At 47.5% G+C, this 15,958-nt stretch overlaps 1 protein-coding gene across 2 annotated transcripts in view; it reads right to left on the bottom strand.

The window, feature by feature from the left end:
• tmem132e (transmembrane protein 132E) overlaps window positions 1-15,958 on the bottom strand; it is a 131,175-nt gene that overhangs the window by 17,361 nt on the left and 97,856 nt on the right. For both annotated transcript variants that reach the window (XM_086130948.1, XM_086130947.1), the window contains exons 3-4: window positions 5,135-5,275; window positions 794-986 (exon numbers count right to left, since the gene is read on the bottom strand). In XM_086130948.1, the coding sequence (XP_085987074.1) occupies window positions 794-986; window positions 5,135-5,275 (334 nt within the window). The remainder of the gene's footprint in view (window positions 1-793; window positions 987-5,134; window positions 5,276-15,958) is intronic.

Here is a 15,958-nt window from a genome sequence, read left to right as displayed (position 1 = left end):
GCATTGTTTGGGTACACGTAAATACTAAATAAAATGAATGACATGCTAATGAAAGGATTCGTGTTTCCCACTGCTATCATGGCAATGATGATGACTGCTAAATATGCTGATAAAAAGAATGCTAGGAATAATAATTGTGATTCGTTTGACAGCAATAACAGGGTACTGCGAGTGGTTTACAAACCATCCCGAGTTCTGCACAAAATGTCCATCGAAAATTAACCTCTGTCTGCTTACATGCTAATTTCGCTACCCGAACGGTCTCGGCATCAACGAGCAGATGGCGCGACGGGATGTTGTGCTTCTTTTTCACCTCCATTGGCAACACGCATAACGTAAAATGAAGAGTAGTTTGTCATCCTTATTTCACTTCACGGGGGGGGGGACATGACATCGATTTACGAGCGCTTCAGGTTACAGAGGGGCTCGCGGAGCCAATTAAGTTTGCCCCTTGAGGTTGCGCCGGAGTGGCATATTGGATGGATGGATATGTTGATATATTGGATTATTCTCTGACAACTCTAAAATGCAATTTTGCCGGCTAGATCGTATCTCGCTCCCTTCTCCATCCGTTAAGGTACCAAGTGAGCAACCAAGCTAGCTAGGATCTGGCTACACAACCAGCTGTCTGTCTGTCTGCAGCGCTAGCTAGCCACATTATTAGCATCTTACCATCTAGCTTGGTACCTCGCGAGCTAGCTAGTGTCTACCTAGCTGCCCGCCTCGTCTCTTGAGCTAGCTTGCTCATTGAATAGCCTCTAGCCGTCTATCATGTGACGTGCGTGGAACTGACCATGGCCAGGGGCAGGATGGCCTGGATGTCCCGCTGAACCACGGTGAGCTCGGTGACCACCTTCTCGGACTCGGGCGGGGGGCTCTGACCGTTGTAGTCGATGTTCCAGTTGATGCGGCGAGTCACCGACAGGCTGGTGAAGTTCTCCATCTCAAAGTCGAGCTGCATCACTTCGGCGTTGCCCGCCGCCTCCCTGAAAACAGGCAAAAGTACGATTGGGACGAGATCTGATGACATAACCATGAAGGGGGTCCTCAGGGTGGATTACTTGGCGTAAAAAAGTTGAAGGAGCATCGTCATAGCGGAATGACACAAAACCGCCCCAACATCCCCTTCCACCAAAAAAAAAAAACAAAAAACAAGGGCCATGTTTTTTAGCGAGCACAAATGGAGATTAGCACATTCTAAATGTCACGCCGGCCGGTTTTGTCTGGCGTATCAAACGTCCAGGAATTATTCAGAAGGCCCCCCCCCCGCACCCCCGGACGGCCCTCGCGCCGATGAAAACAGTTTTCGTCAATAAACAATCACTGCGCCTTAATCTAGAGGCTGGCGGAGACTGCAAATTCAAGTTGGGGCCTCTCACTTGCAAATAATTGCCAGGGTTCGCCCATTTTCTCCGCAGCGATCGATGGCGCACCCCCTCACCCCCCCCCCCCCCCCCCCCCCCCCACTCTCCCCTTCGCCCTTGGACTGTATACAGCACAAGGCGATTTCAAATTGACTTTTGTCAGAAAACAACAACAACAACAAAAAAAAACGTGTCAAATAACGGCCGAGGCGGACGTTTAAGTGGAGTCTGTCACTGCCGACCGTTCAGCGTGACGGTGCTCTAATGAAAACGTCAAGCATCACGCTGAAGACGCATCGGCGATAAGAGCCACGTGAACCGCGGCGCTTGTTGATTCCAAACGCCACACAAAAAGTTGTCTTCCCGGCCCGCTGTAATTACCCACAATTGACATTTAGGCGCCGTTGATGTGATTGGATTCAGATTTGCGCGGGGGGGGGGGGGGGGGTGTCACCGCAGGTGGGTTCTTTTTTTTTTTTTCTCACAAATCATGTTGACAAAGTCTTCCAGATTACAGGGTGACCTTTTTAGCGCAATGTTCGTCGCTAATTCATGTCACTATGGTGAAGTCGCATCATCGCGTCGTGACTGAAGAAGCGCGATATGACATCGCTTATGAGTCACTCGTCCCACTTCTGACATCGGCGAGTCACTGTGGCTGCAGCAATTTGACCCGGGGGGCCGGGGGGGGGGGGTATTGGGATGACACACCTGGAGGTCCGTAACCCGCATTTGATCCACGTTGCAAAAGGTACACACGCACACACAAACCACCGCCACGGAAAAAGCTTTTTGGCACGGGAGAACTTTGCATCTCGCTTCCGACACCAATTTGCATTTCTGAGTTCGAATGCCCTCAAAACTACTTTGAACCCGCCCCTAAACTTTTCCCAAGATACGTTTCGAAAGGTGCTATTATTTATTTATTTGACGTCAAATCCGAGAGAAAAAAAAATACGAATAAAAATAACACTGAATAATTCAGCCCCCCCCCCCCCCCACACACACACACACTCCACCCCCCCAAAAAAGAAGTGACGACCATGTTGGCTGTTTTTCTTTGCTTCCTCCTCATCCCGGCGTTATTAATATGGAACAGCCATTGACCACCATCAATAATGTATTGGCCCACACGCGTCAACTGTGAGGAAGTGCTACGGCGGAAAGAAGAGCGGTTGGGGAGGAGGGGGGGGGGGGGAAGGGAAATCTAAGGGGTCACGAAAGACAAATGAACCGCGGGTGTGATGTGATGGAAGAGAAGGCGTCGGGCAAAAAATAGAATAATGAAGTGAGAAAGAGCTCAAGCGACAAGCGACCTCTTCGTCATCGGCCGTGAGATGCGCCGGCTCCTTTGCGGGTTACGCGGAGGACAGAACGCCCAAAACATAATTCAAGTCGCCTCAGCGATAACTCCCAACGCACGACTGGAATTTAAGAGGGTACACGGAGGTGGGAGTGTCCATGCGCGTATTCCGCCGTAACACCTCAAGCTTTACTCGTAAAGTCTAGCCGGGCGTGAAAGGGAGGGACGGACCGCACCACGGCGGAGAACTCAAAAGGATACAATGTTCTTTACAAGACGGTATCATTAAAAAAAAAAAAAAAAAAGGGGGGGGAAATGGATTTGTTGGTACGCGCTCACTGAAGCGTGAAACTATTATTCGCTGTAATGTGCAGGCTTTGCTAGGCCAGGAAAAAGCTCACCGGCAAAAACAAAACGAGGCACGCTAACCGCTACGTGTCGTAGCAGCGCCGCAATATCATCGGCGCCGAGAAAGTCTTTGCCTTTCTTTTCGAATCCATGAATTTGTCAACTTTTGTGGTTCAGCAAGCGATCGCCCCGCTACGAAAGGGAAAAGGCCGCAAAAAGATCAAAGACGATCATGATATTTGGCGCCGAGGACTCCGCGGCAACGGAAAATGTCTTTGGAGGCGAGGCGAGCGCAACCTCGCCTTTGATGTTCTTTTACAACCGATGAATTTGTCAGCGTTTGTTCTTGAGCAAGCGATTGTGTTGCTTTTAAAAGAGAAAATTCAGCAAAAGATCAAAGACAACAACGATGTCGGTTGACTGGAAATGGCAGCAACTCCCCCAAACAGATCTGTAGTGCCTTTGACGTCCTTTCTGTTTTTGCAAGCCATTCTTTGCTGAAGGACAATCCTAATAATCATCAAGGCCAAATTCAGCAAAAAAACAAAACAAAAAAAAAACATCAAAGACAACGATGAGACGTAGGCTCGGATGCGTTTTGAGACGTTGCCAGGCCGTCTCGCCTTTGACGTCCTCTCGTCAAGAGTGAATTTTTCACCCAGCGTCGGCTCGACTATTAATCGTGCCAAAAATTTGCCAAAACAAAATTCAGGCAACAATCAAAAACAGTCATCAACAAGTCAATCTGGTTGGCCGTTTCGAGTCAATGCCCGTTGTGCTCTTGAGCCTCACCCGGCCGGCTCTTGCTTTCTGCTCAAGTGACAATGCTCCATTTCGACTCAAAGCAAAACATCAAGGCGGAATGATTTTATTTCATGCCAGCCGTTTTTCTCAAATTGAGAGAGCCATTTTTGACCATTTGAGAAATTTTCGAAGGCCGACAGAAAATGGAGTTCTGTAGCCATTGCAAGCCAAAAGAAAGCTTCAGCCCTCTTCTTTCATCAGGAAAAAAATAAATACATTTCTAACTTTGACCTTTTTTTTTTTTAGTAAACAACAGAAAATTGGCACTTTCTGGAAAATACTCATTCCGAAAAAAAATTATGCGAAAAGGATCTTTTTGTGAAAAGGATCCATTTTCATGCAGAACTTTCACTTTGATGCCATTTGATGCTCTCGCACGCTTTCATACTGAAAGCGTTCCCACAGCCTTACTGGCGAGCTGCACAAAGCCCTTTATTAATATTTTTTAAGAAAACCAAAAATGTATTTTGAACAAACAATTGGGTATTTGCAAACTTATTCTGACGTCATTGAACAAGTTGATGGCCTGCCATCGACCTTTGATGTCCAACCAAGTCATTTTTGGCGCTGCTGCTAATCACGTCAAAAAGAGCAAAGGCGCCAAGGAAATGCCGTCACGTTTAGGTCTGTCCATTACACATGTTAAAAAAAAAAAGAAACAAAAAACAAGCAATGTAAGCTTTGGGCTACAAGCAAACATTTTAGTCCGTACAGTATTTGGAAATGGATTTGCGCGCGGAAAAGAATTCATTCCCAGCGGGAACGGCTGCCGTCATGAAAAAGGTTGACGGGAACGCGGCGGTATCGGCATCGCCGGGCTGCGCGACAAATAATAACGGCGACGAGTGTCATTGTCGTCAGCTTGTCTCTGCGAATGTTGGGCGTCAAAAGCAGGTGTCGCGGCACCTTCGCGCCTTGTCGTCGAAATAATGCATGAGGCGAGTTCTCTCCCAGAAGCCGCTGACATAATTAGCGCTCCCTGACAAGCGCTCGCGTCGGGAGCCTTCGCCGCGTTGTCACTCGCGCAACTCAACTCCGGAATCGAGAGAGTGACGAAAAAAGAAGGACAATCAAAGCTCCATTCTTCAAATCGCTCTTCGCATTTCAAAATAAGGACAAAAGGGGTTTTGGGGTGAGCGTAACAAAGCTTTGTACGGTTGCATTTTTGGGGGAAACAATCTCTTATTTTTGTAAAATGAAGACTTTGTTCTCGTGAGGCGACTTAGTTCGGAAGAGTCGTCCATTTGGAGGATGACGTCGTAATATTACAGGAAAAATATTCTTTTCCGCATGACGGGATGCGATTTGGACTCACCCTTGCTTGAGCGCTTTGTTCTTGTTCACGTCGATGGTGGTGATGGAATGCTTGGCGCCGGACAGAACCTCCCAGTCCACCTTCCACTGGGCGTTCTTGGACGCGGTCTGGATCAGGTTCACTCCTTTTTTAGCTTTCACCCTGCGGGGGTTACAGAGGCGGAAAGAAAAAAAAAATCATTTCTCTATTATTATTATTCCAGGAAATGATTTATGTGTTGGGCCGGAGGTCGGCGCACGGTGCCTCGCGCGGCCGCCTGCCTCCGCACCTCGGCCAAAGCGATCGGGCGGCCGGATCGATAAGTGAGATGAATGAAGACGGCGGGCGGGAGACGAACACGAGCGTAAAAGCCCGCGGCCGCTCTCGGGTCAGAGTGCGTCGTCGCCGCCGCCGCCGCCGCCGCCGGGATTAAACGGAGGCCGGCTCGTCGCCGCGCAGCGCTTTTAGAAGGCGTTAGCAAGCGTGGCGGGAGATAACCGCAGATGAACGTTTCAATCTCGCAGCGACTTAAACTATCGTAATCCTCATTTGTGTCCCGTTGGCCGCAGGCGTCCGTCACAGGTTGCGGCGATTAGAACATTGTTTCTTGTTGTTGCGGCGCTCATTAGAGACGCCGCGCGCCAATTATGTGAAACGGAAATACGGAAGGCTTCACAAATCGCGTCGCGTTTGATGTCGTCTTAGAAAAACAACAAAACTGAATTGAGGCAAGAGAGGCGAAACAAGGTGACCCAGTTGCTGCTCGATTCGTCAAGGCAAACACTTTGGCTAACAGACGCTAATTAGGCTTGATGGCGGCGACACCTTCCCCTTCGACGACGACCAACAACCCCGTTGCCTCGCCGCCACTTTTCTTCACCCGTCACGAGCGCAGCTTATTCACCACCTCGTATACTTTGGATTTGTTTTGGGTTTTTTTAAAAATTCATTTTTAATCAGATGGGGCATCGGTTTGGCGAAACGACGGGACCTGTGAAACTCCCCCCCCCCCCCCCCCCCCGCCGAAGTGCGCTAACGCTGATTAACGAGACGGGCTTCCGACTGATGTTGAACATGAAGCGGCTGCGAAGTGGACGCCCGGGAAACCGAGGCTGGACGCGTTCGCATCGGCGATGGTTGGGAGGGCGGAGCCAAGTGATGGTTGGGAAGGCGGAGCCAAACGATCATTCGGGCAGACAAGACCGCGGCGATATCATCGACGCATATTTTCGGGTCTTACTTGAAAAAACACATCAGATGGATTTCCTAAACTTGAAAACAACTTACTTGGCAAGGTATTACAAAAAAGCATTTTATGTATTTAAAAAAACATCCGTTTTTGGTTTCGTTTGTCGATTTATTTTGATGCCGTCAACGTGTCGCGGGTGCCGTTTGGGTTGTCACCGGAGGCCGTTTCTGTTTGCGATTCCGTTTCAGGCCGGCCGCACCCTCTCGACCGTCGGGCGCTCGTCTTTGGCGGTCGCTTGGTAATCAAAAGATCCGGCACGACGACGGCCGCGGATGCTTTTCCCGGTCGAGTCTCTCTCAAGGGGAGAAACGCGAGCCGCTCCAACATGAAGTCATCTTTGAAAAGGCCCCGCCTCCGACACCAACAGTCGACCCGGCGCGGCCGCTCCACAGCGTTGTGCAATCACGTCCGGCTACCGGGTCGTTGTCGCAAACTCCAAACGATTCTCACGCGGTCATTCCCCCAAGGCCGTCGTCTCCGGTTAACTCCGGCATGCGGTCGCGGGCAATCGCGGTGTCGTGCGCGTCCGCTTGCTGCCAAAGGAGTGCGGTACTTAAAATTCCAAGCACTTTATCCACACGCTGAGCACAGCCATTAAATGGAGGGCGGGGGGGGGGGGGGGGGCTTCTCCAAGAAGTCAAGCACCTTCGGGACGCCCGCCGATCGTTCTCCCGGCCGCAATAATCACTCACACAAGTTCGACCTCAAGACGCGGGAAATAAAAGTTTCCTTCCAAGAGGCCCGGTGGGGGGGGCGTCGGAGGGAGGCGATCATGAGTGCAGACAATTCCCCGCAGGTAAAAAGTGCACTTTTTAGGGGGGGGATACTTTCACCAAGTGTGTAATTTACTCCATGACACTTGTCAAATGGAGGCGGATGAATTCCATCACAGAGGGGAAGGCCCGGTAGTTCTGGAACTGTGATTTTGTTGTTATTGTTGTTGTTTTTTGTTGGGGACGGGGGTGTGGGGGGGGGGGGGGTACATTTTAAGGTAAAAAAACAACAGGAACAATCTTCCACAATGAAGGCTGAATTTTTCAAAGAGCAACATTGTATTTTTTTTTTCCGAATAGTATTGGATTTTTGTCCTTTTTGAGCTTACAACAATTGAAAATGTCATACACATAAAAACCAAACAAAAAAACCTCTCGTATTATTCGAAGAAAGAATCATTCCATGCCAAGATAGACGCAAAATGTGTCGAAATACCGATTTGAAATAAAACCCGTATTGGAGTTTTTGTCGTTTGATAGAAATCATTTTGAGAAACACAAAAATGGTATGACACTTTTTTAAAAATTGATCAAATAAGTAACATTTAAAAAACAAAAGCTTAATAAACTTGAGAAAGAGTGAAATTCACTTCAATAATAATAATAATCATATCCGGCTGATCTGAAAGATGAGATGATATTATTTAAAAAAAGAAAAACTACTACTTGATTTTGAAAAAGAACACATCAAATAAAGTTGGATTCTTTTGATGGGGAAAAAAAAAAGGATACGGTTCGACACAGTCGGCGTCCCGCCTGTTACGGTTCTGATCCCACCTCCGACGGTGACAAATTATTACGGGCACATCGCATCTATTTTCTCTTTGTTTGTTTTTTTTGTTCGTTTGCTTTTCTTTTTTTTAAGCAAAAGAAGCATTCTCCCAGCGGGGAAGATGTTCCTGCTGTGCGGAGGGGAACGGCAAACCGAGTGTCACATCCGCGGGAGGAAGACGAAATGTCGCCGATTCATCTTGGAGGCCGCCGGTGGAAATTGCGGTTAACAATAGCCGCCGCCCCCTTCGGGACTACAGGGAGGGAGTAATTACGCCGCAGTCGTTAGCAAAGGTCGTAGTCGATGAGCCGGGATGCTTTTTCATGAGTGTGATGAGGAGGAGGATGAAGGGGATGATGATGATGATGATGAAGAAGAAGAAGAGTACACCTGCCTGCCGCTGAGCCGCATTATGAAAAGCGCTGCCCTGCGCATCGGCAAAGGCATTTACACCCCCCCCCCCCCAAGAAAATAAAGAAAGAAAGAAAGAAATACCTGTATATAATTTTTAGACGACGGTCAGATTTCTTTAAGAACAAAAGAACAATTTTCCGAATAGAATCATTTATTTTAATTTTTAAAAAAATGACAGCGATAAAGTCATATTTGGGAGAAAAAAGTCAAACCTGCCCGAAAGAAAAATTGAAAGCGCCCGTTGCTTTCTTTGGGCAGGTGTCGACTCTCGGTAGCATTTTGACTGTGGTTGACGTCAGCGGAGTCGTAATGATCCACAGCGGAGTCAAGCAATCAGCGTTTATTTGTCAAAGCACATAAAAGCCCTCGGTCCCGAGCGGCCCGTTTCAAAAGTAAAACAAATGACATGTCGCCGCGCACGGAAAAGCTTGCAGACAAATAAGAACGTGCACTTAGTTTGAATTATAAATATCCTGCCGGGATGAAATTTGTCGTGCTGGCAGTGGCGCAAAGTGTCCCGCCAAGGGAACTAATGGAGCTTCTTCTTCGGGCGGGCAGGGGGGTGGGGGGGCAACTTTAGCGTCCAGTTTTAGCCCTTGTTTTGCCAAGTTGCGCTAATGCAAAGAGTGCTTCTTGGCCATTTAAGTGCTGACATCTTGCTTGTTTGTTTACTTTCGTGTCGACATCCATCAGGGACGGACGCACTTGCAAAAGTTTGGCATATGGTGGCCTGGTCGCACACCGGAGGCCACTTTTTCTCTCTAAAAATAAAACATTCTCTTAAGATTGAGATCTGTACATCTAAAAATGCATTTGTGTGTGCGCGTGCGTGTGTGTATATATATATATATATATATATATATATATGTATGTATGCGCACGCACACACACGTGTTTGATATCACTTTTTTTTAAGACCGATACTAGTACTAGCATTCACTCGAGTACTCACCGATACCAAGTACAGATACCCGTAGTAGTTTTGACAACATTACAAGACCTCTCTTTCTGACGCAGACGATGAGTGGCCAAACTGCGGCAGCATAGCGCCACCTGCTGCCCACGAAGACTTACTGACGTCACATTTGTTGATGTCTTTATTTTAGAATCAAGTATCGATGGCCGGGATCGGGATATCTTAAAATAAGGCTGGTATCGGCCCGATAGCGATACCGGCAAACGCTTCTCGCTCATCCCTACATTTAAGTATTCCTTGTCGAGAAAAAGGTTTTCAATTTGACAAGACTTTGACAAGTATTTTTCAAGAATTTTTGTTCTCTTCCCCGAAAGTGGCAGTTGCTTTGTTTATTCGTCCTATGCTGAGCAAGTGCCTTGAAACAGCCCGTGAAGGCAGTTTGTGTTCATCCGCCTGGCGAGTGTAAATGAAACAAACGAGACCTAAGCCATGTGTTAGGGATTTGGCTATAGTTAGCCTAGCATTTAGCTCAAACTCGCACGGAAAGCCGGCGAATCTCGCCGGCAATTAAGTAAGCCGCTCGGCCGGATTAGCGCACCTTCAGCGCAGTCATCCCGTTGCATCATGGAGATTTTAATTGTTTCCTACGATTAGCAACATCCCGCCCTTCGACCGAGTCGTGCGTGCCGTGCGGAAGGCTGGCTCACAGAAGGCAATTATGGTTCCGAGCGGTAAGACTCTCCGGGGCGAGCCACAATCACAGAAGCCGGCGTCCAATTTATTTGATGAGGCCGGTCGGGCTCAGACGTGCAGAAGGGGGGGGGGGGGGGGGGAACAAGCGGGCTCACTGCAGCCTTGACGCGGACTTCTGTTGTAATAACACGAATAATCCGTGCAGGGTCCAGCGGACAGCGGTCGGCTTTCAATCCGGCGCACTGACTCACGCTTCACAGCTACGTTGACGTTACAATTGGGGCGCTCGCCCGAGTGTGACCTGACGGCAATCGTTACGCCGCCATGGAAGCGGACTACACTTCGAAATATGGATTGTGGAATACACTCAAAGGTGCACCTTGGGAAAGAAAAATAATATAAAAATGAAAATTCTCTCAGTTAAATACTAAAAGCAGTCAGATGTATTCCTGTAATTCAAATCTTTATTGTTGGAAGTGGGAGCCAATGTGGGTACTTAGATAGAAAACTCTAATAAAAAATAATAAAAGGTATGACTTTTTCCTCAAATATGTTTTACATTTAAAATATTCAATCCCTTTTGAATCTAAACGTATTTAAATGGTAATTCCAAAAGAATGAGCAATTAACTTGACAGATGCCCAAGCACAAATCGGCAATGTCCAAAAGTGAGCACGAGCAGATCTATTTGGGCCACTCTTTGCATCCTGCGTGTAATCTTGCCGACTCACAAACCGCTATGAAAATTCCTTAGCGGAGCTTGACGGCCACGAGGGAGATTAAAGAAGTGCAGATGAAATTCAAAGACGTGGGTGGGGCATCGATCCCTGATGTACTCCGCTACTTGACGCACGCTCTTTTCCCAGAGGACCTTCTCTTTTAGAGTGGAGCGCACCGAGGAAAAGTCGCTCTCTCTGGGGATGCTCGAAACAAGGAGTGCAAGAAAAGTCATGCCGCACGCATGCACGGAGACACACACACACACGAAAAGTGAATATGATAAATCACAAAGCGATGGCCCACAGCTCCTCCGCACCATGTAAGGTTAATGATCGCACAGCCAAGGGCGTCGAACTTGAGCTCACATACTTGAAACTATTTTTTTTTTGTTTAGATCTCATTATCTTTTTTTTTTAGACCTCATTTTGTTGTAATGTGTTGTGTGTGTGACTACTTGCGAACTTCAGCTCTATTTGAAAGGAGTGGCCGGCTAGCGCAAGAAGCTAACGTGGAAGTCGTTTCCATTTAAGGCTCCACCACACAAGATCCAATGCCTTTATTTTTGTCTGAAATCTAATGAACAAAGAGCTGTCTCTCCCCAAAAAAAGTCAAACAAACCACACCATTAACATGTTCTTCTGTGACATTTTTGCTAATTCCTGGGATGCAAACAAAGGAAATGAGAGAAAATAAAGCAGCCGGTGAATAAATGCGGAGAACCTCGACGGAAAATTCGCCGTCTATATTCCCCCGCCCGTGTCCTTTTATGAGCCGCCAACTCCGCTTACGGAAAACAACTCTAGGAGAGAATTGGCTACGCGTGCAAAGTGGCGCGGTTGTATTTAAATGTTACTGGGGAAATGTTTGCCAAAATATAAATAAATAAATGAAACCGATTAAAAAAATAGGGCTTCCTTAGCGTCGGTGAAATGATCACTCAAACGGCAATTCCAGGGTAAGGCGAGCATAAGGGAGGATGGCGCTCGATACCATGAACCGTAACAAATGAATCTCTCTCTCTCCCAGAGCTCGGCAGCCAGCAGTTACTCACGAGTCAATTAGGGACATCATCATCATCATCATCATCATCATCAACAACAACAAAAAGCAGTAGACAGCCAGCTTGTGGGCATGTACATTGTGCAAGACGATGAGATGTGATCTCCAAAATGGGCGTTCAAAAAATTATTTATCGGGAATGACAATATAATTGCTAATTGTGATATCAGGCACCAAATCCATCTGTTCATTATCCCCCCCCCCCAAAAAAAGAAAAAAATTGGTGTTCCTCAGGCGCTGTTTGAGGTCCCCTCCAATTCTATTGTTCCGTGGGTGATACACCTTCCTGTGCATCCCCCCTTCCACTCTATCTCAATAGACAAAAAATCCACTTTTTAGCAGCTAAAAATGTTCAGTGTAGTTCAAAGCTCTTGTCTAGATCCCCTTCATCATCCTGGAAAAGTCAGGACCCAATTCCGTTGTCACATGGATGATATTGGGTACCTCTGAGGACACGCTGGATTTGGATTTTTTTGCCTTCCCCGTTCGGATTTCTTTTGATTTCTACAGATCTTACTCTCTCCCTCGCTTTGGCTCTTGAGGCTCTTCACTTAAGAGGCAGAACAATCAGGAGGCGGCCCACTTGTGCTCCCTGACCACCCATTGCCGTAAATCCCACGCCGCAGACCTTGCAATGTTCTTTTTTTTTTTTTTTGCTTGAGGTACTTATTTTAACCTTAAACATTTTACCCCTTTTTTTTGTTGTTGATGGTATTATCATACCGGCGATTAATAAGACTCCTCCATCTTCTCTGACTTTTGCATTGCGGTGCCCTTTAACAAAACAACCACAACGGATTAATTTCGGGCAAATACATGGAACACTTTGGGGGGTGGGGGGGTGGGGGGGGGATCAATGAAATATCACATTCGCCCACCTGCATACAGAATGTGCCGGCTACCGTGAAAAGCCTTTGGAAGAAAGAGGAAGGTGTTTACAACACCGCGGACAAACAACTTTGGTCTGAATCCATCCGACGGAAAACAGACGACGTCGACTAAGCTACGTTAGCTTTTAACAGCTAGCTCGTTGGCTTGACTGGGGCTCGATCTGTTCACAACGGGCCAGACTTTTCCGACTTGTCTTAGGCCAGCAAACAAACATCAATTAGCATCTCCTGCGACTGGTGCAAGTGCAGACGTGGTCTGCCGCAAATGTATGGCAAAAATAATTACAGCAACCACAGTGACGCAACTGAATCACTTTGCGATCCGGAGAAAGATGAACCCGACGTGTAAACGAGCAGCCAAGATTCAATGAAACCGATCTCAAGCAATTGCTTTTCCCAGTCCGGAAGAAAAACAATAACGACTGCTAGCCGAGATAGCCACCGCGCCAACAAATGAAGGCGACATGATTTGTTTGTTTATAGGCCGCACCAACTGGCTTGTGCAACATTAATGCTTGCTACGCTCCCCCGTGAAATGTGAGGCCATCTTCATAAAAGACTTGAAAATGGAACAACAGATGCACGGCATGCGCAAAGCCTGCCAAAAGGTTCTTGATGTACTCGGAGCGTTAGCGGCATCGGGGCAGATGGCACTCGTCTGCTAATGACTATTTTACTGCGTCTACTTGTCGCCTGTCACAGAAATGCTCGGTCGGGAATGAGCGGATTCCCGCGTTGGACTCGAAACAAACGGCTGGAATCACAGAGCCCGACGGTCTGGACTTTTACGAAAAGGTCCTTCGACGCCTCAGAAGCGGAGTGTTTGGCAAAAAAGAAATAAATAAAATAACACGCCAGGAATTTTTGGTGAGGGAGCCGTCAACTTGAGTCGAGTCCATCTGTTTTGATTCGATTTAGCACGCATTGGGGATGTGGACCGCTACGTTAGCATCTAGCCGCTAGCTAAGCGGCTTTAATAGCGCATGGCCAACTCGTTAAGATTGAAGATCCGAGAAACACGGCCCAGCGTTTTCTGTGACAGGTGTCCGGGATTCGAGTCAATCTGTTTGGCGGGAGGTTCACTGAGCAAAGATGCCGACTGCTACTTTAGCGTCCAGCTAACTGAAGCCGTAAAATTGCGGGTCGACTGCTTCCCCCTGACTCCTTGTTGAAGCTGTTTTCTAAAACGGGAAAAGGCTCAATTTGACAGGCAGCGTAAAAGGGGCCAAAGGCACAGGTCTTTCTCCGTGACATCTCTGACACAACTGCCGGATGCGGGATAGAAAAACAAACGCAGGGTTGACTTCATCCCAATCCTTGTCGGTGTCTTCCCTACAGAAAGAGAAGATGTGAGAAGACGCTGGGAACCGTACAGGTGCTGTTCATCGCGCTAACATCTCAGAAGCTGGAAAACGGTTGTCCCCTTTCGTGCTGGTGGTTTTCATGCCGATAGAGGAGATGGACAGAAAAATTGCGAGCTCAAAATTCCCTACGAGCACCCTCCCATTTCTGATAAAACCTCAGAAGATGACGCCATTTTGAGAGACGAGTGACTAATTAGCACGATTCCAAGCGCGAGTCAAATAGCGGCGCTTGAAACGTATACTTTACGCAAGCCGCGACCAGACAACACTCAAGGACATGTTTGCCTTGTGTTTACTCGCATCCGGCGACAGCAACCGAGCGCAATGGAGTGTGTTTCCATTCCACCCCGGGCGGCGAGGTTAGCCCGTCTATCATGTCGCTTTGCTGGCTAAGTGAATTACTACAATCGTGTTTAGCGGCTGCAGGAGGAGAAGGGGGGGGGGGGGGGTTCCTTTCTCCGGTGGAGGGCGGAGTAGGGACTGAGGGGGTTACGGTGAGAAACGAGCAGACATTTGACGACAGAGACGATCGCGATTCGATAAAAGGCGCCAGGAGCGACATTTCACAAATTGAACACTTGTTGGTACGATATCTTGATACCTTGGAACATGAATGACTCGACACGAGCGCGCCACCCGGCAGGCAAAATGGCTAATAAGGCCCACGGCTGAGTGATTTTCAGGTGCCCGTAAATTGACAATAAAGCTTCTCAACACCAAAGCGACCAACCGGAAGACCATCCCGCCGCCCGATGTCCAAGTCGGCTCGAGTCCGACAGTCGGCGAGCTTCCGCGGCCGCCGCGACATTTCCCCTCTCATGCGATATTTCCCCCCCCGCCCACCGGGTCTGGGAAGCTTGTCCAAAAGCGGGCTCCTTGCTCCACTTATGCCCCCAAAATGGGACTCATTCAGTGGTCACCTGGCCACTTAAGGAGTTTTCTATGGTCCCCGTAGTGCGACGGCGCTGCCGGCGTTTTCACGCTAGGGAGGGCTTCCCCCTGGAGAGAACGAGTGCGTGCAAAAAAATAAAAATAAAAAATGAGCGGTGATGAGGCATCGCTGTGGTTTGTCGCGCTAAAAGGTTACGGCTGTTTTTAGCGCGCGCTAAAAAAACGTCAACAGACGTTGAATATGCACGTCTCAGACCTGCTGCTTCCATTTTATGAATTCATGAGACCGCTTGATTTGTTGGGCCGTATTTGATTTCATTTATTTATTTCAACGCAGCAACGCGGCGCCATCGAGCCTTCCTATAGCAGCCGTCTCAAGCTACACACCCCAAACAAGAAACGCTACCCCGTACTACTCCCTGCGGTTCATCCCAATTTTGCGGATGGCGAAAGGGGGAAAATTGAGTCAAATCGATTCATCGATTTAAAAAAAAAAAAAAAAGAAACGAGCCCTCACCGCTATTAGCGGTGACAAACGCTCACGCCTCTCGCGACGAATTCAATTTCCACTTTGAGCAGGAGACAATAATGACTCCCAACATGCGCACACGTCGCAAGTTCCTTCAGCAAATCAGGTGCTAATATTATCAACAAATGCAGACAGACAGCTCTGCAGGCTTGCGCGTGTTGCTTGGTAACACGAGAATTCTAAAATCCAAATGTGGCCTGGAGGGGATTAAAAAAAACAACCAAAAAAATCTTTTTCGTTCATTGAGCAAACTTTTTTTTTTTTTGCATATTCACCACAGCGTAAAATTATTTTGAAAAAAATAGGACTCCTTCAATTTTTCTCTATTTTTTAAAAATATGGCAATTTTTTAAAATGACCTCAATACCTATTATTAGCATTTCACACTTGAAATTTAAAAAAAACAAAAAAACAAACAAATACAAATCGAATGTAGCTATAAATAGCCATTCAACGAAGCAAAATAAATCAGCCGTGTGTAAAAGAAGATTAGGAAATGTAAAATAAACTCCCTCTCCGCCCGAGCAGCTGATTTGCATATGGATCATTTTTCCTCCTCCAAATGATTCGTCTCC

Source organism: Hippocampus guttulatus, chromosome 15, assembly GCF_054856545.1.
Source record: "Hippocampus guttulatus isolate MCC_2025c chromosome 15, RoL_Hgut_1.0, whole genome shotgun sequence".
NCBI lineage: Eukaryota > Metazoa > Chordata > Actinopteri > Syngnathiformes > Syngnathidae > Hippocampus > Hippocampus guttulatus.
The sequence above is the reverse complement of the archived record's forward strand: the minus strand, read 5'-3'. Positions and strand labels throughout refer to the sequence as shown.